Source organism: Panthera onca, chromosome C2 (assembly GCF_046562875.1).
Source record: "Panthera onca isolate mPanOnc1 chromosome C2, mPanOnc1 haplotype 2, whole genome shotgun sequence".
Taxonomy (NCBI): Eukaryota; Metazoa; Chordata; class Mammalia; order Carnivora; family Felidae; genus Panthera; species Panthera onca.
In genome coordinates this window covers 65,730,779-65,755,877 of record NC_138347.1, presented here as the reverse complement: position 1 = coordinate 65,755,877, position 25,099 = coordinate 65,730,779, and the positions used below count along the sequence as shown (strand labels likewise).

At 47.6% G+C, this 25,099-nt stretch overlaps 1 protein-coding gene across 4 annotated transcripts; it reads right to left on the bottom strand.

Moving 5' to 3' along the window:
• Window positions 1-1,723: 1,723 nt before the first annotated feature.
• On the bottom strand, window positions 1,724-23,416 carry NR1I2 (nuclear receptor subfamily 1 group I member 2). Of its 4 annotated transcripts, XM_060639885.3 has the most exons (11): window positions 23,235-23,416; window positions 23,108-23,163; window positions 14,633-14,864; window positions 11,028-11,246; window positions 9,788-9,921; window positions 8,276-8,463; window positions 6,885-7,159; window positions 5,021-5,163; window positions 4,736-4,852; window positions 4,243-4,348; window positions 1,724-2,870 (listed from the first exon to the last, which is right to left on the bottom strand). In XM_060639885.3, exons 4-11 carry the CDS (start codon window positions 11,180-11,182, stop codon window positions 2,726-2,728), a joined length of 1,263 nt encoding a protein of 420 aa, XP_060495868.1. In that variant the 5' UTR covers window positions 11,183-11,246; window positions 14,633-14,864; window positions 23,108-23,163; window positions 23,235-23,416; the 3' UTR covers window positions 1,724-2,725. The 4 variants fall into 4 exon arrangements, with proteins under 4 accessions (XP_060495868.1, XP_060495865.1, XP_060495867.1 ...); XM_060639882.3 differs by having other exon boundaries at window positions 23,108-23,416; XM_060639884.3 differs by lacking the exon at window positions 14,633-14,864 and having other exon boundaries at window positions 23,235-23,415.
• Window positions 23,417-25,099: the final 1,683 nt, after the last annotated feature.

Sequence of the window (25,099 nt, the reverse complement as noted above, 5' to 3'; positions counted from 1 at the left end):
GGGAAAGGGAGGGATCAGATGGCAGAGTTCAGGGATAAGTTTGTGAAAGGAAGTGACCAAAAGTGATGATGTGGCCACCCATTTCTCAGGTGTGAGGTATTCATCCCCCTGCTAGCACCTACAGATTTAGAAGCACTGCGGGCATGTTAAGGGAACATGTCCAAGGCAAAACAGAAGCTGGTGTGTAACATGACATGATGAGGCCCACAAGTTGTCAGCAGCTGGGAAGGGATGATCAAATGTATGTTTCTCTTTACATCCTCTTTTCTCCAGAAAAGAGAGGCCACCCCCGGGCCTTCCCACAAGAAAACGTTATCAAGGCTTTAGTTGGGCCCATAAAGTCTGGGGCAGGTAGAGACTGGCCGCAGAGTGCCTCTGATAAATGGGGGAACCAGAAGGCAAGTAGTACTTAGAAGGGCTTTTCTGCCTAATTACAGGGATGGACTCCATCCTCACCTAAGGCAAAACCTAGTAAATGAATAGCAGCCATTGGGATGCCTAGAAACGGACAGTTCTAGGTGTTCAAAGGCTCAGGAAAGGGAGTAATAGAGTAATCCAAATGTTAGTAGGCAAGTTGAACCTGGCTCCTAGCCCTATAAACTCAAAATCCACAAAGTATTCTATGTGAGCTATTTGGTGTTTCTCACCTTGAATCTAAACTCCACTTGGACTACAATAGTTTTTATAATATACATAGCTCCTATGTTCATATCCGTTCAGCTGCCCACATATTTTTAAGATCAATATGAGCACATGGGAGTTTACATCTCATCTTAATTTCACCTTACTGTAGCCTACATTTAACAACTGTTCCGGGCTCTTGAATTCATAGCACACTCAAAATTATTTCAATGGGGGAAGAGGAGATGCATGTGATTTATGAATACAGTTGAATGAAATTTATATTTCCAAAAGAGTATAATTAGACAAAATTCCCGGGAACAAAATCTGTATTCATTGTATCTGGAGAGAGGAGCTCTTTTTTCCTCAGTTTCTTTTCTAAAAATGAGTGTGTTCTATATCCTTGATGCAGAAGAGGCTGATAAGTCTGGAGGGGTGGAAAGAAATATGCTTGCTTGATTTATAGTATCAGTGATTTCTTATGTTCTCAAAGTTTGGCCACCTTCTTGTAAAATGATAAGTATCTGTTCCTCAAAATTCAGTTATAACACTTACAGCTTCATTTGCATCAAAACATTAGACATTTAAAATTAATTCAATTACTACATTTAAAATTTATATATATATATATATATGTACACAAACACACACAATTGGGGAAATGTAGCATTTTTATATGGTTTTTACATGGAATAATCGTGAGCAAACCAGGTGAAATCATTTTTATGTTTTTACACCAATAGCCTTTAGATGTGTAAAAGGCAATAGTAAAAATAAGTAGTAAAGAAATATATAATAATACTTCTATTTTCCCACCTCCACATTTCTTTCTCCCCCAGAAAAAAAGGCAAAAAAAGGTTTACATCTCTAGCCAAAAGTTATTTCAGTCCTCTTGCCTTTATTTGACACTAAACTCAGGAACCTATTTGCTAAGCCTGTCCTTGGGTATAGAATGCCTTTTGTGAAATTAGTCAAAATATAATTTGCACAAAGGGCAAAAACATTTTTAGTCAAAATGGCTATAAACAACGCACTTTCATACTCTGTAGCTTTCAAAATAGACATGTAAACAGGAACATACGGTGCATGTGTATCTAGACGGTTTATTAACTGCCTGCCAGTGTAGCCTTGTCACACAAAGCACCCCTGTGTTCCAGCCTCAGGAGAAAAGCCAAGCCCCAGTCCATATGCGGAGCAGACCTACACCAAGGCACACACATATGCACATAGCCAGTTCGGTCCCACGAACACACGTTCCAGAGGTCCCTCACTTGGGTCCTCAAGTGCATGCAGAACCCCACATGGCATTCACAGAAATTCCTTGTGTTTCTTATGTCAATTATCACTGCTTTTGATCAAAGCTATTTGTGTTTCTGCTTTGTTAGATTGAATTTGAAAGTATTGAAGGTCAGGAACCATGTCTGAGTCAGAATTGTATACCCCACAGCGAGCTGCAAACTGTTGGTGCTTACTAATGTGTTTGAATGGATGCAGAGACACAGAATGAGGTGCCCAGAAAGAAGGAAGAATAGACACAGAAGTCATGACAAGCTTCTGCCGTTTGCTACAGGCCTTCAGGCTTCTCTCACAGACACAAATGCACCTGCTGATGAACACAGGCCTGGGACTCACTGAACAGCTCAGGACAAGAGGCTGCAGGTTGGGAATGAGTGGGGTGGGAAAGACAGGGATACTTATAGCAGTGGAAACATCCAAGAAGCTAACGAACTTGGGTGCGAGCATAGACTCCCAGATGGTCCAGTCCCAGTCACCTCTTCCCCTCTCCCACCATGACACTAAATCCCCAGACCACAGGGCCATTTCTAAGGGGAGGGTGATCTCGCCTCTGGACGGGCCCAACCTATAGGCCAGTGCACTCTTCATCAAAGTGTCTATGTGGCTTCACTCTCCATGCTGGGGAGACCCTTATCCCCTTCCTGAAGAATGCCAGGCAGCATTGTCGGAAGGGTGGTTGTGCATTCCCCGGGGAGGCAGGACCTGTAAGGCATTGTCAGCTCTCAGCCGTATCCATCTATCTAGCCCCAGGAATGGCAGCTCCGAGGGCTCTGGCTGCCCCATGGAGGCTCGTCCAAGGGGCAGCTGCTCAGCCATCCGTGATGCTGAACAACTCCCGCATGAGGGGGGTAGCAAAGGGGTGTATGTCCTGGATGCGCAGCAGACGCTGGGTGTGCTGGGCATTGATGCTGCGGAGCTCGGTGAGCATGGCCATGATCTTCAGGAACAGGAACCTGCAGACCAGCCAGAGGAAAAGTTGGGGGTACAGCCCACCCTTGTCCCCATCCACCAACCCTGGGACTGCTTTGAAGTTGCACAAGTTTGGAGGTGTTAATCTCAGAACATCTCAGGCAAGCCAAGAGATAAGGTTCAGTTGAATTCCTGAAGCTTCCCTTAGTCTGTGGAAGAAAAGGGCAGAAAAGCCTTGGGGGGATTGAGGTGTGGATTTGCACTCTCCACTTGCCCTTAATGCATGGGGCTTGAGTCCTTGTAGACAGACATTTCCATGGGAAAATCCGGGCATTGCAGGGGCCAAGTACATAAGGCAATCTTGGGGAGAAATCACTGCCTTGGCTAATGGCTGTGGGTCAGGACCAAATGGAGTAGTTGTGGAGGCAGGGACTACAGGCTGCCCTGAAGATCCTTGCTGCATCTAGCCTGGTATCTAGTGTCTCAGACAAACCTTATGCCTTAGTTTCCACATGATGCCTCCTGGCTCCATACAGGGGAGGACCAAGCAAATCTAGATCTGGTCACCCCCAGCATCCCAGATGCTGAGCTCAAAATAAAGTTGAAGCAGGCCAAGTAAGGACTTGAGGTTTTAGGCTCAGCCAACATCCCCAGTACAGGCCTTCACCCCTCAAGGCCGAGGCCTTCGGGCACCAGGTCATGGAGACTGCTGAGGGGATGGAAACCCCCATCTGGTGAAGCCCTGAGCTTTGCTTCCTCCTTTGCTTGTGACCAGAACAAACCAAGAAGTTTCCTACCCTGTTTGCTTGGGTTTGTTCCTAGAGGTGTGGGCCATGGACTTATCCACCTGGGGCTAGCTCCAGATCCAACCCAGCTGGCTCTGGACCCTGAGGCTCCAGTCCCTCGCAGGACAGTGGTGGCACCCACTCCATGGGGCTATTCTCAAGATTAAAGGTGACAATACATGCAGACTGCTTGGTACCAGGGCTGACACTTCTCAATACAAATGTATTTCTTATTATCATCATTATTGTTATCCTGGTTATCTTTATTATCATTGCAGTTCTTGCTGGCTCTTGCTAGAAGACCCCGTAGGAGCCTCAGGAGAATTCCTGGCTGTTCCCGTCCCTGACTGACAGGAGCGTAAAAGGGCAGATGTGAGCCAGGGAGCAATGTCCATGGCTGGGCATGGCCTCTGGCCCTCCTCAGGTTTCTCTAGTTGGGCTGAAGCTCAGGCTGACTGGGCAGGAGGCCTCACTGGAGGTCACGGAGCAGGGCCCCAAAGCCCCAGCAATCAGAGGCTGCCCCAGGAGTGGCTCCAGTCTGCCCTCCCAGAGAGGCCGGGGGAGGGGTCGGGGCACTGGAGGATGGGGCTGCTGAAGGGACCCCCTCACACCCTCCCTGCTTGCTGCTCACCGGTGGGCAGGCTGGGGCCGATTGCACTCGATGTAGGCCTTCAGGGCGATGGCAAATCTCTCCTGCAGCTGGTCCACCACACTGCGTTGTACCACACCAGGGCGGTCTGGTGGGGAGGGGAAGGCCGTGTGGTGCCAGCAAGGCAGTGGGGGGTGAAGACAAGCTCATTTCCGCCCAGAGAGGGCAAAGTGCCAGCCAACCACCTTCCAGAGTCAGAGGCACCCAGGCCAGGAAGTAAGGGTAGCACTGGGAGGGCTATTTATCACCCCACCGACCCATGGAAAAACCAACCAGGGTCCCGGTCCTGGCCAAGCAGCAATTGGGGGGCAAGGCGATTCATTGGTTGCGACCCACCCTGGGGAGGGTGGGGGATTTGGGGGTTGGGGGTGTTGCTGCCTCCTATAGCTAAGCCAGGGGGTGTGTGAGCAAGCCAGGGGTGGGGGAGGGGGGGGGCGGTGCGGAAGTGGCCGCATAGGCCAGGTGGGGTCATCACCTGGGGAGAAAAGAGAGATGGCCTGCATCAGCACATACTCCTCCTTATGTAGCTGCAGCTTCTTCAGCATGTAGTGGAATTTCAGCACGGGCTCCAGGAGAAGCTGCTGGAAGCCACCTGTGGGTGAGTGTGGCATGAAGGGCAAGCAAACTCCTCAGGAAGCTGACCCAGACTTCCCCTCACCAAGGTCTTGGTTCCAAATGCCCAGATCCTGGTGTGGCTCCTCCCCTCCCCCTGGGCTGTCCTTCCCTCCCTCTGCCCTGGGGGCAGGCATCTGTCTGGCACCTGCAGTGTCCTCCAAACAGTAGGACAGCCGACCGCACTCCCAGGTTCCAGTCTCTGCGTTGAACACTGTGTTGAATCTCAGTTGGCACAGCTCAAAGGTGGCCCCCTTCAGCAGGGAGATCTGGTCTTCTATGGGCAGGTCCCTGGCAGCAAGGATGGGGGGGCGCCAGCTTCCACACGGGGTCTATGGGCCAGCCCCCTCCCATCATGCAGAAATCCGGTAGGGGAAGGTAGCAGGGGCCCTGGCCCCATGAGGAATCCTGGCTTTTGGATTGCCTCCACTCTCTCCCCTCACGGCAGCTGAGCAGATCACTCCTCTCTGCCACCCCCTCCAGTGCATGAGTCCCATGCAGCAGGAATATTTGCTTCTTGCTGTCTGTTTTAGATTTAATTTCTGCCACTTCTCTCCAGGCAGCCTGGATGCCGCAAGCCCTGCTCCCAACACTGATACGGGCCTAGCCACTCTGGCCACCTCTGACATTCCTGGATAGACTGACACACCTCCCAATCTGAGAGGCCCACCCCTCAGCTCCCCATTGAGGGCTGTTCCCAGTAGGACCCCAAGAGGGAGGACAGTCAGGCTGGCTCTTGAGGGGGCCCTCGGCCTGGCTTTGGTCTCATCGGAAATCCAGTCCCTTGTTTTTTGCACCACCTCCCTTCTTTTAGATCCATAATTTCAGGAAGTTGATCCTATTCTCTCGAGTCTCCCAGTGCCTGGCTCACGACCTGGCAAGCAGCTGGCTTTGAACTCTGTGCTCTTTGCTTCCAAATCTGGCCTCTCTGATTAACTGTGACCCTGTGCAAGTTCCGTGACCGGGGTGAACCTCAGTTTTCTATTTGTAGAATGAAGGTGACAGTAATGTGTACCTCCAAGGGTGACTGTGCTCACAACTGTGGTCACAAGAAATGGCAAGTAACCTCACACCTTGATGTTAAATTGTGGGACATCAGATGTCAGTGGGGATCTGCGAGATCCACACATGCAAGTAGGCCTTTCTCCCTACTCCCTTGCCCTAATTTGCTACAATCTGACCGGTGGCCACCCCATTAAATAAGGCCTGTGTGTCACCCACAGGGCCACAAGGGGAACTGGTGGGGTCCTGGAATATGACCTAAACTCTACCTACTGATGGAATCAGGGGCTTCTTGTATGTGTGACTCAGCTGTAGCTCACCAGGCCTGGCAAGACCAGTGCTCGGACTGAAGAATATGCCTGTCCAGACCTGACAGACTACATATCATGGGGCCATGGTTGCCACCACACCAGAAGGTCACAGGGGTTCTTGCCAACCTCAGTTGTCCATCATTGTCCCCATACCTAGCTGTGGGGAGCCCAAGGCTTTGGTTCTCAGGACCACCCCTCTTCCTCATGACCTTCACAACCTTCTCTTGGTGTCTGTTCCTGTCTCTCCCTTTCTCCCTCTGGACTTCCTTCCCTTTCCTTCCTACTCCTTCTTTGTTCTTGAACCATCAACTTGAGATGGTCAACTCCTGACCTTTTGCAGGGCAATAGGGAAGAGATTTACTATCTGAATGCCCACCATGTATGTGCTGGATGCTCTTAAGATGTTTTCTTATTTCACACAACAGCCTTGCAGTGGGCGTTATTAGCAGAGGATAACTCTGAGGCACAGTTGGGTTACATAGCAGGCCCGCAGTCTAAAGCTAATGAGCCAGAGGGTGAGGCCTCCACTTCCCAGCAGTACCAGGTGCTTCAGGGCGGGGGGGAGGTGGGGGCAGGGCTGGTAGAGATAAAGGAGGGTCTGTGGGCTCCCAAATGCAGAGGGATCTACCCTTCACCCTTTGAACCTGCTAGCCACTGCCTGCTCCTTTCCACACCGTTCACCCAGCTCCTGTGTCCTACCTGAAGTGGGAGATGACTTTGGCAAAGTTAATGATGCCCTTGAACATGTAGGTTGACATGTCAGCCATGTGGGGCAGCAGGGAAAAGATCTCTTTCCCACTGCTGTCAGCTTGGGGTCTGTAGTTCCAGACGCTGCCATCTTTCCCCCGCAGCCGCAGAGAGACCTTCAGTGAGCACAGATCCTCCCTGATCTGGCTCCACTTGGCAGCGTCTTCCCCCGATGGAGTCTGCAGAGATTCCGGAATCCCAGGGCCACTGCTGAGCACTTCTGGCAGCTGGGACAGGAGCCAGGAGGTGAAGAGAGGACAAGAGAGATGGCATGTATTCTCCCAAACAGGTTTCCACACAGGCCCAGAGGGTGTGCACAGCCACAGCTGCAGCCTGAGAGGACGCACAACAGCAGGTACGTACACGCACACACACACACACACACAGAGCACTTGTTTCTTCTCTCTGGGCTTCCACTGTCGGGTGGTGCACTTTCTCGATCTGCCTGTCCATGTTCCCTCACATCCTGTCTGGTCTGAAATGAGTTTGCTCTCTTCCCAGTAGGAAGTAAGGGGTCTCCACCTATGGGTGTGTTCCAAGCATGCCTGACTTAGGAAGAGGTTCTGGGAGCTACAGATAGAAAGAACAGATTTCTGGGGCGCCTGGGTGGCTCAGTAGGTTGAGTGTCCTACTTTGGCTCAGGTCATGATCTCGTGGTTTGTGAGTTCAAGCCCCGTGTTGGGCACTGTGCTGACAGCCTGGAGCCTACTTTGGATTCTGTGTCTCCCTCTCTCTCTGCTCCTGCCTTGTCCACGCTCTGTCTCTATCTCTCAAAAATAAATAAAAACATTAAAAAAACAGAAAGAAAGAAATAACAGACTTCTGGGGCCACTGACTTCCAGCTCTCTGAATGGAGCAGGCCACCCAAAATACTTGTGAGCACAGAGGAGGAGGGGGACACTGGGATCAAACATGGCTAATGTTACTGGGGTCACAAATGTTTCTTAAATCTGTAAAACCCGTCACAAATGCCACCCCCATGGTCCTGACCCTGTCCTCATAAAGCCCTGAATGCCAACAGCCCTGGGGCTACTCAGCTTTCCAAAACTCTATTTATGGCTCAGACCCAATTGCTACCTGCTGTGGAGGGAGAGAAAAGAAATTCTCAAACCTGAACTTGTGTCAGAATCACCTAGGTGTTCCTGTCAAAACACTGACTGCTGGGCCCTCCCTCAGAGTTTCTGACTCAGCAGGTCTGGGAGGATCTGAGAACTGGCCTTCTAACAATTTCCAAGGGACACTGCTGCTGTTGGGGCAGGAGCCACTCTTTGAGAACCCCTGGGCACAAGACTGGGGTTTTGAAGAGCTAGCATAATGGCTGAGCCAACTGGAAATCCTCATACCCGGAAATCCTTGAAGTGGGAGAAGGTGGTGTCAAAGGTTTTCGTCTGAGCATCCATCAGCTCTCTGATCATTGTCTGCTGTTCCTCAGTCAGACTCTTGGCTTCCAGGGGCTGAGTGCCCATTCGTTCTCTCTTCTTCCTCCTGATCAAGGCCCGCCTCTGCTCCACAGCCGCGTCCGACATGATCACTGCGGGGATAACCAGAAGCAAGTGCAAGCACCTGCTAGAGCTTGGCTGCACTTTGTGACAGCAGGAGGGGATGTGCTGGTGACAAAACCCCCGCCTTTCCCAGACTGTGGGCTCCCCTGCATAAGGGGAGAGAATGAGGTGTAGCTGGTGTGCTGTGCACAGCAGTGGGTTTTGGGACATTGTAGAACGGTGGGAAGAACTCGGGCCGCAGAATCAGAAGGTGCTGGGTTTGCACGACAGCTTTGCCATTTACTAGCCGTGACCTTGAGCAAGCTCCTTACCGGCTCTTGGCTTCAGTTTCCTTCTTCATAATATGGAGTGGCAATGCTCACCTCACACCATTGCTTCGATGAGGCATTGGGTGGAAAATGCCTAACAGAGCTCCTGGCACGTAATAAGTGGTCAGTAGCACTTGATAGTATTTTTTTTCTTGGTGGATTAGATACCAATAAGACTCCTCAGAGTCCCCCAAGGTATCTGGGTCTCCAAGACCCTAGCGAGCTGGGACCACTGCTTAGCAAGAAATATCAACTCCAGCCACTTCCTATGTAGCCTGGAGCCTTAGGGCCTTCCGTGGATTTCTGGAGCCCACTTATGTGTGCAGAGAAAAGATGTGGGGTTGGTGTGAGGAACAGCAGGGACAGCCAGGGGAGAGACTTGCTTTCTGTCCACATGCCCAGGGAACTTGTCCCCTGAAAGAGGCTGCCTACTCTGTGACGAGTGGAGAAAAATATACACTAGAAGCTTCCAGCCTTTTCCCGATTAGCTTTGAACTCAGTGACCTGGGAACACAATTATAACACCAAAGCTTGGCAGGTAGAATGAGAGCATCCTCTGGCACCTGTCTGCAAACAGTTCCTCTGTAGGACACCAGGTTTGGGAGGCTGATGGGCACCCGCTGCTGGAAGGTTGGAGGTCATATCACACCATGGGTCTCTGACTTCCTTCTCCCAAAATCACCTTGCCCAATTTTGCTAAAACACCATTAGGGCACTTATGAAGGGGACAAAAAGAATCATGCAAGGGCACCTGAGGGGAGCATGAGATGCCCACCACACCTGCCGGAGCAGAGAATAAAGATGCCCTGCACCCGTCAAGTCCCTCCAGCAAGGGCCCGTGGTGGTGCGGGCAGATGGCCCACAAGCTCTGCCCGACTTTGCCTGCGGCACCCAGGCCACGTGCTGACCCGTGCACGCTCACGGTGCATGTCTGTACACGTGCTCATACACGTCCCCACGCTCCCTTCCTACTTGCCCCCCCACCCCAGACTCAGTGCCCGTGCACCCCAGCCCACATCCGCCCAAGGCACTTCCCGCCGCTCACTCTCCTTCTTCATGCCGCTCTCCAGGCACTTGCGGAGGCGGCAGGCCTGGCATTGTCTCCGGGTCTTCTGGGTGATCTCGCAGGCGCCCTTCCGAAAGGGGCACCTCAGCCGGGTGTTGCGTTTTATGGCTCTCCTGTGAGAGAACAAAGAGCAAAAGGTAGGTTCGGGGAATACCCAAGCTTCCCAGGCTGGGGGGCTCCAAGCTACATTTCACTCTGGACTCCGCTACAATCCGTACAACGCCACGTTCATTTCTCGCTGGAACACGGGTGCCCTTGACGGGCATTGGCCACGCCTCACCCCGTGGGACCTGAGAGCAGCTCAGGCTTCACCACGTCAGCCCCAAAGCCCGTGCTTCTTCACTTGGGAGATGCGGAGCTGCCTCAGGGCCTTCCTGGAAGTCCCCCCCCCCCAACCCCCCCGTGCGTTCTGGCCCCCCACCCACGACATGCTGACTGGCGGCCCATCTTAGGGATCCTAGGGTGGGTCCTGGCTCTGGGGTCCATGTCCATTCACATGTCCGGCCACCAGGAAGAACTCTGCAGAGGACCAAGTCAGGCTGGCTGTCCTGAGAATTCAGGAGGGTCCCGAGCGGGCCCCTAGGTGGGAGCTGCTGTGTACATACCTGGCCCTGAGGGCAGACTGGGAATCCCTCCTCACACATTCTCTCTCTGGCTCTGCTTTCCTGGTCAGCTGCTCTTCCTCCCATCTGAGCCCTGCATGGAGCTTTGGCCTCACTCTTTCTTCACTTGGAACAATGTGAGCCCTTCTGTCCAGGCCTGTCTTGCTCTGGCCTGGAACTTCTTAATCTTTAATTTTTTCGGACCTCCCCATTTGCCTGCTTCTAGATGAGATTGCTTTGTCCTACTGTTCTTTTCTTTTATGCCATTCTTTACTTAACAGCCACTCCCTAAAGCTGGTTTGAGTACTTGCAGTTTGGCTTTCCTCTTTTATGAACTGATTCTCCATTTTATTCAAGAACACATGGAGAAACAAAGGTATATCTTAATGAGAGGGGCCCTTTCCCACGTAGGGTAGGAAGATGGAAGATGAATTCCCCTGAGATAGTCATGGCTCTCTTGAAACATTAGGAGGCTTTTGAATGGGCCACTGACCCACACTCCCGGGAGATAGGTCAAGCTGAGGCCGTGAAGCAGTGCCCAGCGGGTAACGCAGAACCCCATCAGACATGACCCAGTGTCGGAGGTGGCAGGTGGGCAAATGTTGGCAGGTAACTACCTGAAAAAGCCCTTGCATCCTTCACATGTCATGACATTGAAGTGGTAGCCAGTAGCCTTGTCCCCGCATACACGGCAGATTTGGGGACCCCCATCTCCGTCAAGTGCGCTGACGGCAGGCTCCCCAGGAGCTGAATCTGCTGTTTCGCAGTGCATAAGGGCAGCATGTTTCCAGCTTTCTCCAGGTCTCTCCTCCAGGTTGGCTGCCGGGCCTCTTGGGCTACAAGTGAAAAAACCACAGGGAACGAAAGGGCTGGACAGAGACATGCTGAGGCAGTCCTCACTGTGGTCGCTCACGTGTGGTTCTGTGGACCCAAGAGCTGACCCCAGGTGGAAGATTTGAGGGTGGGTTAGACTTGTTATCAAGAGAGATGTAACCATGGCATTGTGTATACAATAATAGGGCCCTGGCACGTTGAGCAAGCACAATGGAGAGAGAAGGGGAAGGAGAAGAGATGAGAAGGAAAAAGAAAAGGCTATCTGGGTTGAGTTACAGAATATACTAAGATTAGGAGCCCATGATCTGGTCAAAGGCCCATAGAACAGGCCACTTCCTGGAGATGGTTCTGGGACTAGGGAGACCCGAGGGAGACAGTCTCTCAGGCATGTTGTGGCCCAAGCTCCCAGAGAAAGCTTAAAAGCTGTGCAGAAAGAGGGATTTCAACTGAGTAACCAAGCAAATGGGGAGAAAGACAGAGAGGAGCCAGGCTCAGGAAGCAGGAAGAAAATGGCCCAGGTCTCAGTCAAGCTGGGACATGAGTGAATAATCAAAGAACTTGTACCCATTAATAGAGCTGTGTTCAAGAGGCTCGCCCCAGGCAGCTTGAACCCGGACAGCGTGACTTGGATTCTGTACTTAGAACGAGCACAGAGGACGGTGAGCAGAAATGGGGAGCTGTCCCGTTCACGACTCCTCTCAAAAGCTTCTCTGCGCACTGATTCTGAAAGGCTGCCACACCACAGATGACGCTGCCTTTTCTAAACCCCAAATAAAACCTTAGTAAAATTTTAACACTTGAGGGGCGCCTGGGTGGCTCAGTCGGTTAGGCGTCCGATTTCAGCTCAGGTCATGATCTCGCGGTCCATGAGTTCGGGCCCCGCGTCGGGCTCTGTGCTGACAGCTCGGGGCCTGGAGCCTGTTTCGGATTCTGTGTCTCCCTCTCTCTGACCCTCCCCCGTTCATGCTCTGTCTCTCTCTGTCTCAAAAATAAACATTAAAAAAAAAAATTCAACACTCGAGTTTCTGTTTCCAACAGCATGACAGATGACAGCAAGCAGTTTCACCTGTAAGGACGAATTAGAAATTAATCTGTCCTGCAGCCCCGACCCTCCAGAAAACTGCAAATAAAATAGGCTGACAGAAACTTGAACTGAACCGGTGTGCACAGAATCTGCCCTGATTTTTCAAATCATAACCCTGACCTCAAATGGGCCTGCTGACAAAATGTGTATGCAGAGTGTTCCCAAAAACCTGAAGCCAAGGATTCGATTTAAAGAGCTTTTGGGTGGGCAGTGTTCCCAGACACCCTCAGAGGCAGACACACTCCTCTCTAGAGGAACCACTTTCCACCTCGGCACAAAGAATCATACAAGTAGTTTTCAAGAAATACGAGCAAAAACTCACAAATCATGAACCAGAGACGAACACAGCAGCCTGAACAAGAGCCAGCAAAAACAACTTACAGCAGAATTACACAAAGAATTGTTCGCAAAGGGACAAAGGGGAGGAGGCTTTTACTTATGCTGTGTCTGACTGATACATTCTCCAGTTCCGTAATGAGGGGGTATTAGGATTAATGCCAGAGACTCATTTCAGAGCATTTGTGTAACTTTTACTTTGGCCTAAGCTTACTGTTAACTAGACAGATCTTGTACATTCTGCAGTTCAGTCTCTCATGTGGTCAGGAAGCCCCAGTTAGAGACCCTGTGACAGCTATGCTCCCAAAAACCTATGCTTCCCAAAACCACCCCTCCTGGGGGCCACACCTTAGTGCCATCCTTTCCTGTGAGGAATCCGGGAGGGCCTGTGACTTGCTTTAACCAGTAGAGTCGTCAGAAGTGACACTGTGCCAGTCCTGGGCCAAAGCCACAAGGCCTGGTAGCCTCTGCTTCTGCCCTTTGGGGAGTCCTAACCCACCATGTGAGAAAGTTTAGCTATGCCGCTGGGGTGATCACCCCCTGAAGGGACCATGCGGAGAGGCCATGTGAAGAGGGAAAACTTTGACACGACCAGATGACAAAGACCCAGCTGCCCCAGCCTTCCAGTCATCCCCATCAAGCCCCAGACATTTGAACAAGTGCTTGTGGACGTCCCAGCCTAGTTAAGTGTCCTACTGATGTCATGTGGAGCAGAACTCCTGACTGAGCTCTGCCAACACAGAATCATGACAGAAAATAAAATGGTGGCTGGTTTGGGGGAGTAAGTTTTGGGGAGGTTGTTACATGGCAAGAGATAATGGAAACAGAACCCCTAGAGTTTTGTTAGAAATAGATCTGACCTGGGGTGGATGGGTGTGCCAGCTGATGCCTGCAATTCTTTCCCTACTCCCCCCTTACATCAGTCCTTACAGCATGGTGCCCTGTAGACAGGAAAATTACAATAACTTGGTGACTGGTATGTCAGCCACATCTCTCTTTCATGTGAGTTTAATAAGACTAATTAAATACGCAGTTTCGATTGAATCCAGTTGTGTTTGCTCTGGGCATTGCACCTGTTCCTCCATGGCTTGGTAATCTGAGCATGCTGGAAAATGGTGCTACAGGGAAGACAAGCCTGAACTTGGGGAGAGAGAAAGGAAGGAGAGTGATGCATCCCAAGGCGACAGTGGAGGGAAATTCTAAAGGAAACGTGAGTTAAGTATCTGCTATGGAAGGAGCAAGAGAGACTTCGGTTAATACTGGGACCAGAAAAGAATCCCAGAGAAAGCTGCACATGATGGTCTTGGATTCACAAACAGGAGGGAAAGAGTGGACTGGGTGCCCTGCTTCTGTTGAGAAGAGCACCATGGCAGTTGCCAAAGCAGGGCATTCACTAAGTTCCCAGTCCAGCGGTTCAGAGGCTCTTCCACTGCCCTCCATATGCACCCCCGGAGCTCCGCCTCCACCAGGGTGTCCCTTCCTGCACGTCCACACGCTGCACTCTGCTCAGTAAGTGATTCTCCAGGGTCACCGTGTGAGACAAGGGCACTATCCTCTCCTGCTCTTCCCTGGCTCCCTCGCTGGTCCATGAGCAGAACCACCCAGCCAAGGACAGACTCTGCCCAGCTGGTGTGGAGGAAAGTTCACCAAATTCTCAACTTAGTCAATGGGCAAGTAGAGGTGGGCAGTAGTTAGATTATGTGGGGTCTGAGGCTTCTACAACTGGAGGGGGTCTTCTTCAAGAAAAAGAATACTCATTGCAAATACATAATTAGGTACCAAAGAGAATATGTATTTGTGAGAAAGATTAAGAAAGGAAATCACAATGAATTACAAATATTAATATTGTCCTTTGTGGGAAACAGAATAATGGCCCCCAAAGATATCCAGGTCCTAATCCCTACAACATGTGAATGTGCTTCCTTATATGGCAGAAGGGTCTTTACAGATGTGATTGAGGGTACAGACCTCAAATAGGGAGATTATCCAGAAGTAACCGTGTGGGCCCAATCTAATCACATGAATCCTGAAGATCAGAGATACTTTCCTGGGTTTGGTCAGAGGAAGAGATGTGACAGTGGAAAAGTGAGCAGCGAAGTCTCTGCCGGCTGGTCTGAGATGTGGTCTCAGATGCTACATTGCTGGCTTTGAAGATGGAGGAAGGGGCCATGAGCCAAGGAATCTGGGCAGTCTCTAGAAACTGGAAAAGGCAAGGAAACAGATTCTCCCCTAGACCTTCCAGAAGGCACCAGCCTGACAACACCTTGATTTTCAGTCAGTGATACTGACTTTGGACTTCTGACATCTGAAACTATAAGATAATAAATTTTATATCAAGCCACCAAGTTTGTGGTAATATTGTAGCAGCAATAGAAAGCAAATTATTCCCCTCAAATAACAATGATTTTGTAATGTCATTTTTTATACCAAGAACAGAAAGATTATAAAAAAGTTTTCCCTCTAGCATCACTGGTCAAAATTTGCTTTTTATTATGATAACGGGAAAATTTTTCATCTTCCCATCTAGCTGAGGATTGTTGTCAAACTTAAGAAGACCTCTATCAAAATTCTTTCGTATAAATGTTCATATAGGGAAGAATTTTGCACGGTCTAGGTTCTGGCTCCACACATTTCAAACCTCCTTCCCCTCCTTTAGCCTGTGCTGGCCACCTGCAGTGATAGTGGACGAGCAGCAGAGTGGGGCATTCCTGGGACCCATTGCTACACTGGATGGGTAGCAGTAACTCAACTTCACACTCAAGTAACCACCACCATGTGAATACACCCAAACTACACGTATCCCCAACTCAGCTGCCCCTAAACTAATCTCCAATGAGCCCATGGCTGACTTCCATCAACCCCTGACTTCAGGGGAAATAGGACAGTGGAGTAGAAATCGTCTCAAAACAACCATGCTTAAATATCTTCCTTTTGAAAATGTTACAAAAACACATGACTGTGGGAAGGAGCCTATGTAAGTAAGGGGCCCAGAAGTTTAAGCTTCATTAGCTAAAATCAATCTCTTCTCTGGTTCTGTTGCTCCTGTAAACTAAGCTACACAACTTGCTGGTGTCTCCAGGAGGGACCACATCTCAGACCGGCCGGCAGAGCCTTCGCTGCTCAGTCTTCTCTGTGTTATAGGCTGATGCTGAGGTCAGGCCCAAATGCCTTGACAAAAATGGCAAAACAGGAAGTCTTCAGAGAGGCCCCTTCCATTGATCGGGCACAGTGGGACTGCTTCGCCTGTGGTTGACCCTCTCCTGCCTCCCTGCTGCACCATTAACTCTTTAATCTTCTTCAGTGACAAGGATTGAAGCTTCTGTTTCTGTCTGGTAACTCTGAAGGGGCAAGAGTGGACTCTGGCTCGAAGAGAAGGGATTGGCAGCAGTGTGGGAGTTAAAGTCAGATCTGGGGTGTTGAAAGGACACCCACTAAATAACTTTTTTTAAGCACAGAGATCAAGGAAAGCTTTTGGTAGAAAAAAGCATTACCCCCTCCCCTGTCCCCTCACATCAGAAGAAGACAAGATATGTCAGAAAAAATCCCAATATTTGTGAGACAATTACATGAGAAGAAATGATGTTGCAGACAAGTATTCACAGCCTCCCATCTCTGTCCTCATAAAGGAGACTCCTAAATTCGCCCAGCCTGACCTCGCAGCAAGAGGATGCTAAGCAGGCCCACCCCATCCACAACCGCCCTCAGAGGGGCTCCGGGTTGGACCAGGTCCAGGAACCTGAACAAAGGGTCCATAGACTTTCTGGGTGCCTGTGAAGGATGGGGTTACTGCTCTCTCTCAGGGACACGTGATCCAGTGACCCATTGAGATCCTCTCCTAGTGACACTGAATGCAGATATACAGACACAGCAACTTAAAGGGCTGACTGACTGGGCTGCTGACAAAGGAGCCACCGTATTCAAAGGGTATCAAAATGTCACTAGAACAAATCAGAAATGAAGTAAATCATAAGCTGTTTCCTTTCCTACTGAGGTCATCATCACCCTGAGGCAGAGATTTAAGCACTCCTTGACCGTGCAAACCAGTCCCTGTGGAGTAATTGGGGGCACTCGTATGCCTGTCACGCTGGGCCACTGAAGCCAACCACCTGAGAAGAAGCCTCTGGACAACCCTGAATAACCTGCTAAAATTAGCAGACAGAGTCAGAAGCAGAATCATGTGTGGTGTAGGGCTGTTTTCATGGAATGAGTAGAATATTATCGAAACACTTAAACATGCCTTCTAAGAAGTTGTCTGGTTTGGAACATGGCACAGAATAAATTACTTATTTTGACCCTGGAGTACGTGATACACCTTCTGCATCAGAAAAAAAAAAAATCACTCACCAACAAATATATGAAAAGATGCCCGGCAACAATCGTTAGGGAAATGCAATAGGACCTCATTTTACACCGATTAGGATGGCTGCTGTCACAAACCCAGAAAATAACAAGTGTGTGGCAAGGATGTGGAGAAATTAGAACCCTCGTGCATTGCTAGTGGGAATGGGAGATGGTGCAGCCACTGTGGAAAACAGTATGGTGGTTCCCCTCAAAATTAAAAATAGAACCATATGATCCAGCAATTCCACTTCTGGATTGAAAGCCGGGTCTTGAAGAGATATTTGCACACCCACGTTCACAGCAGCATTATTCACAACACAGGTGGAGGCAACCAAAGTGTCCACCAACAGATGAATGGACAAACAAAATGTGGTATATACATATAACGGAATATTTTCAGCCTTGAAAAGGAAGGGAATTCTGACACAGGCTACAACATGGACGAACTTTAAGGACATTACGCTAATGAAATAAGCCAGTCACAAAAGGAGAGGTACTATATGGTTCCAATTGTACGAGATACCTAAACTAATAAAAAGCTAACCTCATAGAAACGGAAAGCAGAATGGCGGCAATGTACAGGCATTATAGTTAATAACACAGCATTGTTAATGTAGTCAGTTGGCTAATAATACAGTATTATTTATTTGAAAGCTGCTGGGAGTAGATCTTAAGCATTCTTACCACACACACACGCACACACACAGTTAATTAACTATGTCTACTGTGTGGGGCGGTGGATGCGTTAATTATTCCGATGTTGGTAATCATTCTAAAATGTATATGTATAGCAAATCATCACGTTGTACATTTAAATATATACAAATTTATTTGCAGTTATTTCTCAATAAAGTAAAAAGGTAGGAGAATGGTTGCCAGGGGCTGGAGCAAGAGAGGAATAAGGAGTTGTTTAATGGGTAGAGTTTTAGTTTTATCAGATGAAAAAAGATCGGTTGCACAACAATATGAATATACTTAACATTACTGAACTGCACACTTAAAAATGGCTAAGACAGTACATTTTATATGTATTTTACCATAAATTTTTAAAACAGCATCACTTGTGGGGCACCTGGGTGCCTCAGTCCGTTAAGGGTCCGACTTCAGCTCAGGTCATGATCTCACAGTCTGTGAGTTTGAGCCCCGCGTTGGGCTCTGTGCTGACAGCTCAGAGCCTGGAGCCTGCTTCCGATTCTGTGTCTCCCTCTCTTTCTGCCCCTCCCCCACTCACGTTCTGTCTGTCTCTCTCTGAAAAATAGACATTAAAAAAATTTTTTTAAATAAATGAAATAACATGACTTGTCACTAAATAAATGTTGATCAAATATTTAATGAATATTAAAAGGGAAGGCCAAATAGTAGACTGATGTGAGTGGCCACATATCTCAGTCCTGCCTTGCACAGGCAGCCCTGACACAGAGAAGGCAGCTGTGGAGCCAGGTAGGGCTGTGAGGAAGCAGACGGCAGGGGCAGAGATGAAGCAGGAGGAAAGGAGTTAAAGAAGTAAAGGAAAGAAGAAGCAACAGTAGTTAAAAGCACTACACTGAGAAATAAAAAGATAACCAGGTCACAGTCCAGCTGCGCTTGAGCTTGAACGACCCTAGCTTTCCAACCACATTGGAAATCGGCGACAGTAAAGATAAAATTTCTGTCTGCCTTGTCTTGTTCGTCTGCTTCAGATTCCACGTTAAGGGAACCCAGAGCACGTGCATATAATTTCAGAGCAGGTTCCCCAGCATTAAAGTGAATACAGATCACCTGGGGAGCTTGTTAAATGCACATTCTAGTCTAGGTCTTGGGTGGGCCCCGTGCCTTCTTTCCCACATGCTCCTGGATGCTGCTGGTGCTGCTGGTCTATGTCCACACTTGGAGTGGTAAGGACCTAAGGAATCCAACTAACCCAGACAGAAAATCAGCTGGACACAAAAAGGACACTATGGAGAAGATGACTGAGCGGAAGGCAGAGGGTATGGCAATTCAAACATTTTGGGGGTTCTAGAAAATGGGGGAAGTAATCAAACACACATATGAAATAACCGGCCTTGTAAATTGTTGTCTAAAGTCAATATACATTTGGGGGTGAGACAGCTCCTTCCAAGGAAAAGGGGGTGGGGAGGAGGTGAATATACATTTAATCTTCAAATGAGTCAAATCAAAAAGCTTTGGAACTAGGTCACCAAGATTATGGGGAGGAAAGCATGGGCAACTTGGACTTGAAGCCAAAAGGAGTCTAAGTGGAAGGAGAAAATGATACAGAACTCATGATTTTAGGGATGGAAACTATTAGAAGCAGCAGGATTATAATACACATATGTTTATGCATAATATATCTTATGTGTGTAGATATATGTATGTATCTATACACATAAATGTATAAAATCAGAAATGTATGTATGTGTGTGTGTATATATATATCAGAACTGGCCAGAGGGGAAAGAGGGGAAAAAGCAGGTAAAGGGAAACTTACACAAAAATTGGGTTTCTAAGGAATTGACAGTGAAGCTTACAAACTCTTGGCTTTATTCGGTGAAGGGAGAAGGTAGAAAATTTTATTAACTCCTATTACACAGGTTTTGTTGTTACAAAGTGATTTCCAAATCATCATCTCATGTGGAGGTGCCTGTGAGGTAAGCAGAGTGAGGCCTTTCCGCAGTTGAGCAGGGCAAGACAGGTCTTACTGTCTACAACTGAGGAAACTGGGGCTGTATGTCCAAGGGCACAAAGGCAACAAGTGATTGAACTTCTTTTTCCCTTTATTCTGATTCTTCCTATAGTGCAAATGGATACACTATGTACTATGTAAGTTACATTTTTTGTCACAAAAGTCACCGGGATAAAATGAGATCATATATTTAAAGTTTTTTAAAAAATGGATCAAATATTGCACAGGACTCCCTCCTTGGCCCTGACATGGGACAGGCACCCAGAGAGAACTTAGCAAAGATCACATTACACGAATTCAAATATGAAAAGTCAGCTGCTATCTTTAGGTAGCCATAAATGAAACATGGCTTTTGTTCTTCCTGGGGTACAGTCATCAGATTCAAGCTGTCAGAAAATTTGTTCCTAGATACAGATCAGGGTCAAGAGCTGGTATCAGCCCAAGTCAAAAGCACACCCTGCACCATCTTCCAATATTTAACAGGACACAATGACCTCTGATTGAACTGTCTCTTACATACACGTGCAATGTTCTTATCGCCTAGGGTTTTATAGTTTGGCATTCATAGAGACCCAGGAGAATTGTTTCATACATTACATGAACAATTTGAATATATCTCTTTATCTTAATTTCCAGTTGGATATTGTTATTTTGGTGTTTCACAGAAGTTTAGAAGGTATGGCAGGTGGATGAGGAGGTATTGGGTGATAGGGAACTCTTCCCAGTCCCCTTCAAATCATACCACTTAGAAGGCACCACACACACTCCTGTGTCAAAGAGTCCGACAGAGCAGTCTCCAAGAAATAGGAGTCCACACATGAAATAAAAATGAATTAAAATCAGAAACATGACAAAAAACCTAAGACCTCTAAGGGTTTATGAATGGTACCCTTAGAATTGTGCAGTGTACTACTCACATAACTGTATACATCATCCCTAAGACTATGCTTGGTCTTAACTATTCCTCTGCATTGTTCTGGAAGGCCAAGAAAAGGCAATACGACAAAAAAAAAAATTAGGCCTGGCAAACTGACACATTAGTAAGCAGGAAAATGCTTAATAAATAGCAAGCATCAGGGTGTGGAGGAACAGTATCTATCATTCCCTGCTGGTGGGAGCATAAATTGGTGCAGGCACTATGGAGGGGATTTCACAGTAACAAAAATTAAAATGCACATAATCTATGTATAATACATATAAAGTTAATGAGGTAGAGCTACATATGGATGTGGAAAGTCTCCATATGGAAAACAGATATGAAAAGTTTGTTGAATGGAAAAATAGAATGAGAATAATATGACAACAAATGGCTTATTAGTACACATATGTGTATGTGAATGCAGAGGAGACTGGCAACAAATACCCCAAACTAGTTATAGCAGTTACTTTTGGCTTAAGGAGATTAGCTTTATCTATGCTGATTCTTACCTACTTACTTACTTACTTACTTACTTATTGTTTCAAGTTTTTACTTAAATTTTAGTTAACATATAGTGCAATATTGGTTTCAGGAGTAGAATTTAGTGATTCATCACTTATATTTAACACCCAGTGCTCATCCCAAGTGCCTCCCCTTAATGCCCATTACCCATGTAGCCCATCCTCCCCTAAAGCAACCCTCAGTGTGTTCTGTATAGTTAAGAGTCTATTTTATGGTTTGCCTCTCTTTTTTCTCCCGCTATGTTCATCTGTTTTGTTTCTTAAATTCCACCTATGATTGAAGTCATAAGGTATTTCTTTCTCTGACTGACTTCTTTTCGCTTAGCATAATACTCTCTAGCTCTAGCCACGTCATTGCAAATGGCAAGATTTCGTTCTTTTTGATGGCTGAGTAATATTCCATTGTATGTATACCATACCCTATTTATCCATTCATCAGTTGACGGACATTTGGGCTCTTTCCACAATTTGGCTATTGTTTATAATGCTGCTATAAATATCAGGGTGCATGTGTCCCTTCAAATCAGTATTTTTGTATCCTTTAGGTAAATACCTAGTCGTGCAATTGCTGGATCATAAGGTAGTTCTATTTTTAACTTTATGATTCATCATTTTACAAAGAGTAAGTAATCATGTGTTACATCCATTTAAAAAGCTATTACCTACTAACAATAGTTTAATCAGTTTTGTGGTTGTTCATTATGTTTGTTCCATAATAATTGAAGAGTAAGTTGATAGTTTGAGACTAGGAGTTGGCAAACTTTTCCTGTAAAGGGCCAGATAATTAACATTTAAGCTTTGGGGGCTATACTGTCTCTTTTGCAACTACTCAATTCTGCTGTCCTAAGGCAAAAGCATCTGTAGTTGATATGTAATTAACGAGCATGGCTGTGTTCTAATAAAACTGTATTTACAAAATAGTTGGTGGTTCTGATTTGGCTTGTAAGCCATAATTTGCCAATCCCTGGTTTAGATTGTTCATTATACAACTAACACATATTTTTCAAGTATATTTTAAAAATGAGTATTTTCAGTATATGGAAAAATTAATCTTTCCTATTAGATAACTAATTAAGTAAGTAGTAGCCTCTGGAGCCTTGCTTAGAATATTTGGACTCTGGTCATATCATTAGAGATCCAAGGCCCATCCCAGTGGAAATAATCCAGTCACCTCGGCTGTCTTGGTGCTGACCGTTGACTTTCCCAGCAGCAGAGCCTCACAACCACCCCATGTGGGAGTGGTATAGTGCCTGTCACAGCTGACTCACTGAATCAAGGTTCAGTGGCCTCAGAGGTGACTCCTGACCATCCCCAGATAAGGTATTGTCTTAAAGCCTCTGACTATAGCCTCAATCAGGATGGGCTGTAGTATGGGAAGAAGGAGGGCTTCTACAAGCACATGTAGGAGAGGTTTTTGTCCTGTGGGACAAGGTGTGTACTCTGGCAAGTAAAGGTAGAAACCTCACTGGCCCAAAGCCAACTCGGCCCTAGGACTGGTTTGGAAAAGCCCCTGAGGGACCCCTCACTGAGGTGGTGAGGCCCTACGACTCCTGCTGCCGAGTCTCAGCCTGGTCCCAAGGGCTGCCAGTTCCCTCAGCGGCCTACAGGAACAGGGCTGAGTCGTTCCCAGCTCCCACAGTCCCCGCACCTTGGTATTTTCTGGATCTGGAGACTCCAGCCCTGCAACGGAGAGGGGGCCGATTGTATGTGTGACTCATCGTGGCTGATACAAGATTGACGTTTCCACTGTGATTATTTCTTTAGGAGATACTTGCATGATCAGGGAGCATGGTTAATGGAACTCTGTATTAAATGGTTATCTTCATGTTTTTTTCCATCCTGGAAATGTGAACAGCAGCAAGGCCAACGGGATATACAACCCTCTCTGATGCTGCTCTCAAATGTTAAGATACAGCTGTGCTCCCACACTTCTTTTGCAGAGAGCTGGGGGGTGGGTGTGCAGTCTGCGCGCAGCAAAAGAGAAAGAAAGAAATCCATACCTGCTTGGTGGCAACTTCTTTGCTGTGACTTCTCCTTTGGGATCCACTTTGAATAACTAGGAACAAAGGATCAATCAAAACCTCTGTACCCCTGAAGTCGCTGCCTTGGTGAAGACTGGAACATTACCTTAAAATTATGCTTTTCGCAGTAGAGCACAATTTGCCTGGGCAGAGGCTGTGGCTCCTGTTGAAGGTAAGGCAGTGCTTCCTCTTCCTAGTTATGGGTTATTTCCTAGGATGTGAGCCAATCTTGTCTCTCACCTACATTTCAGTCCAGGTCAGACGTAGGCTCTGAATGGCCCCCATCTGGCACTCCTAAGTCCCAAGTCCAGAGCTCCAACTAGCAAATGAACCTACTACCGTATTTACTCTCATTATGTGCCCCTACTTTTTTCTCTCTCATGTCTTCACTGTAAAGCACAGGAGAAGGTGAGGAATGTTGCTAGTGTCTGCTTTGTCTAACTGATTCTGAGGAAATTCATGCATCTGAGGGTGTCTGTGCTGTACCTCTCAGGGAAAGTTAATTCACAATTAGATCTCCTAACCCTTTGTCCTTTGTCTAAGTAAGCCACCTTCCTGGACATTGTTACTTGGCATGAAAGTGAACCAAGTACTGGATGATGAGTGAGGGCCAGAATGTTTATGTAAGAGAGGGACACACAGGGAGAGAAGAAAAGGGAGGAATGAGGGGTTTGAGCCCATAGCAGGGTGTGTGACCTGCAGCTCCACCTCAGGACTGATGGCCGACCAGGAGCCACAGAACGGCCTCGGAGAAAGGGTCCAAGGCTCTGTCCTCCTCTGGGCTTGGCCAGAGCCAGCAGCTCCTCATCAGTCCACCTGATCTTTCATGTTCCCTGGCAGCAGCCTGATGGCATTCTAGCTCTCAAGGGAAAAGAGCAGATGAAAGCCGAAAGCAGTGGGTTTCACAGACTATGTTTCTTCTACTTGCTTTGTTTTAAAAAGTGTTTTATGACTGACGTGGAGAGTGGACCAGGTACGTGCTTCTGACAACAGTAAAGCTGGGTCATTGGGGGAGGAAGAAGGGGAGAAAGAGGAGGAAGGAGGGGGAGCTGATCAATTATATGGGTAGGGATAAGAACTGGGGATGTCCAAATAATTATCACAGACTTCTTGGGAAAATTTGGACTTCTTTACACTTGTTTCTGATTTAAATTATTTTTATCTTGAATTAGATGTTTTAATCAAGCTCTCCTGAGATAAGAAAAGCAAGAATAAGTATGAGTCTGTTTTCATTTTTTAGTTGGACTGGTTTCTTCTCTTCCACTCAACTTTCTGCTCCCAGGAGTGAAGAGGATTGGAATCTAGGGTCAACATTCATCAAGGGGTTCCTTGCTTTGCTTTTCCCAAGAAAATGCAGAAATAAGATGGTGCACACATCTCACTGTTAGTGACCTTCAGCCAGCAGTGGTGAATAGGACCCATGGTCCTGGGGACTCCTCTCTTCCAGTACAGTTCCTGTCTATCCAGGGGATTCAGCTAGGGCTGGGGATCATTGGATTATAAATCCCACTTGTTAGGAGGTTGACTTGGGTCTTAGACAGGGAGGACCTAGAAGGGCTGAAATACTGGATTGAGTTCCCAGTGGAAGCAGCCTGTCTAGTGTGCCCTGGCAGCTATATTCAGGGCCTGGTATCCTGCAAAGCTATGACCAGTGGGACACAACCACAGTGGGTGGGAAGACTGAAAAGTGTTAGGAACTCATTCCAGGAAACTTTGATCTCCAAGTTTAAAGGAGGCCTTTCTGGGAGCACAGAGTATTTCTAATGCAGTGAAAATACTCTTGTATGATGCTATAATGATGTATACATGTCAATGTACATTTATCCAAACCTATAAACGCACAACACCAAGAATGAACTCTAATGTAAACTATAGACTTTGAGTGATTATGATGTGTCAGTGTCAGTTCCTTGATTGTCACAAATGTACCATTCTGGTGGGGGATGTTGATAATGGGGCAGGCTATGAGGC

What these genes read in the sequence shown, in the direction of transcription:
- NR1I2 (XM_060639882.3), bottom strand. Translation starts at nt 11,182, where the DNA reads ATGCACTGCGAAACAGCAGATTCAGCTCCTGGGGAGCCTGCCGTCAGC. An exon ending in GGATGCAAGGGCTTTTTCAG is followed by an intron (nt 9,922 to 11,027) that starts GTAGTTACCTGC and finishes GTTCTCTCACAG; the next exon opens with GAGAGCCATAAAACGCAACA. An exon ending in CATCTCTCTTTTCTCCCCAG is followed by an intron (nt 4,349 to 4,735) that starts GTGATGACCCCA and finishes CCTCCCCACCAG; the next exon opens with ACCGCCCTGGTGTGGTACAA.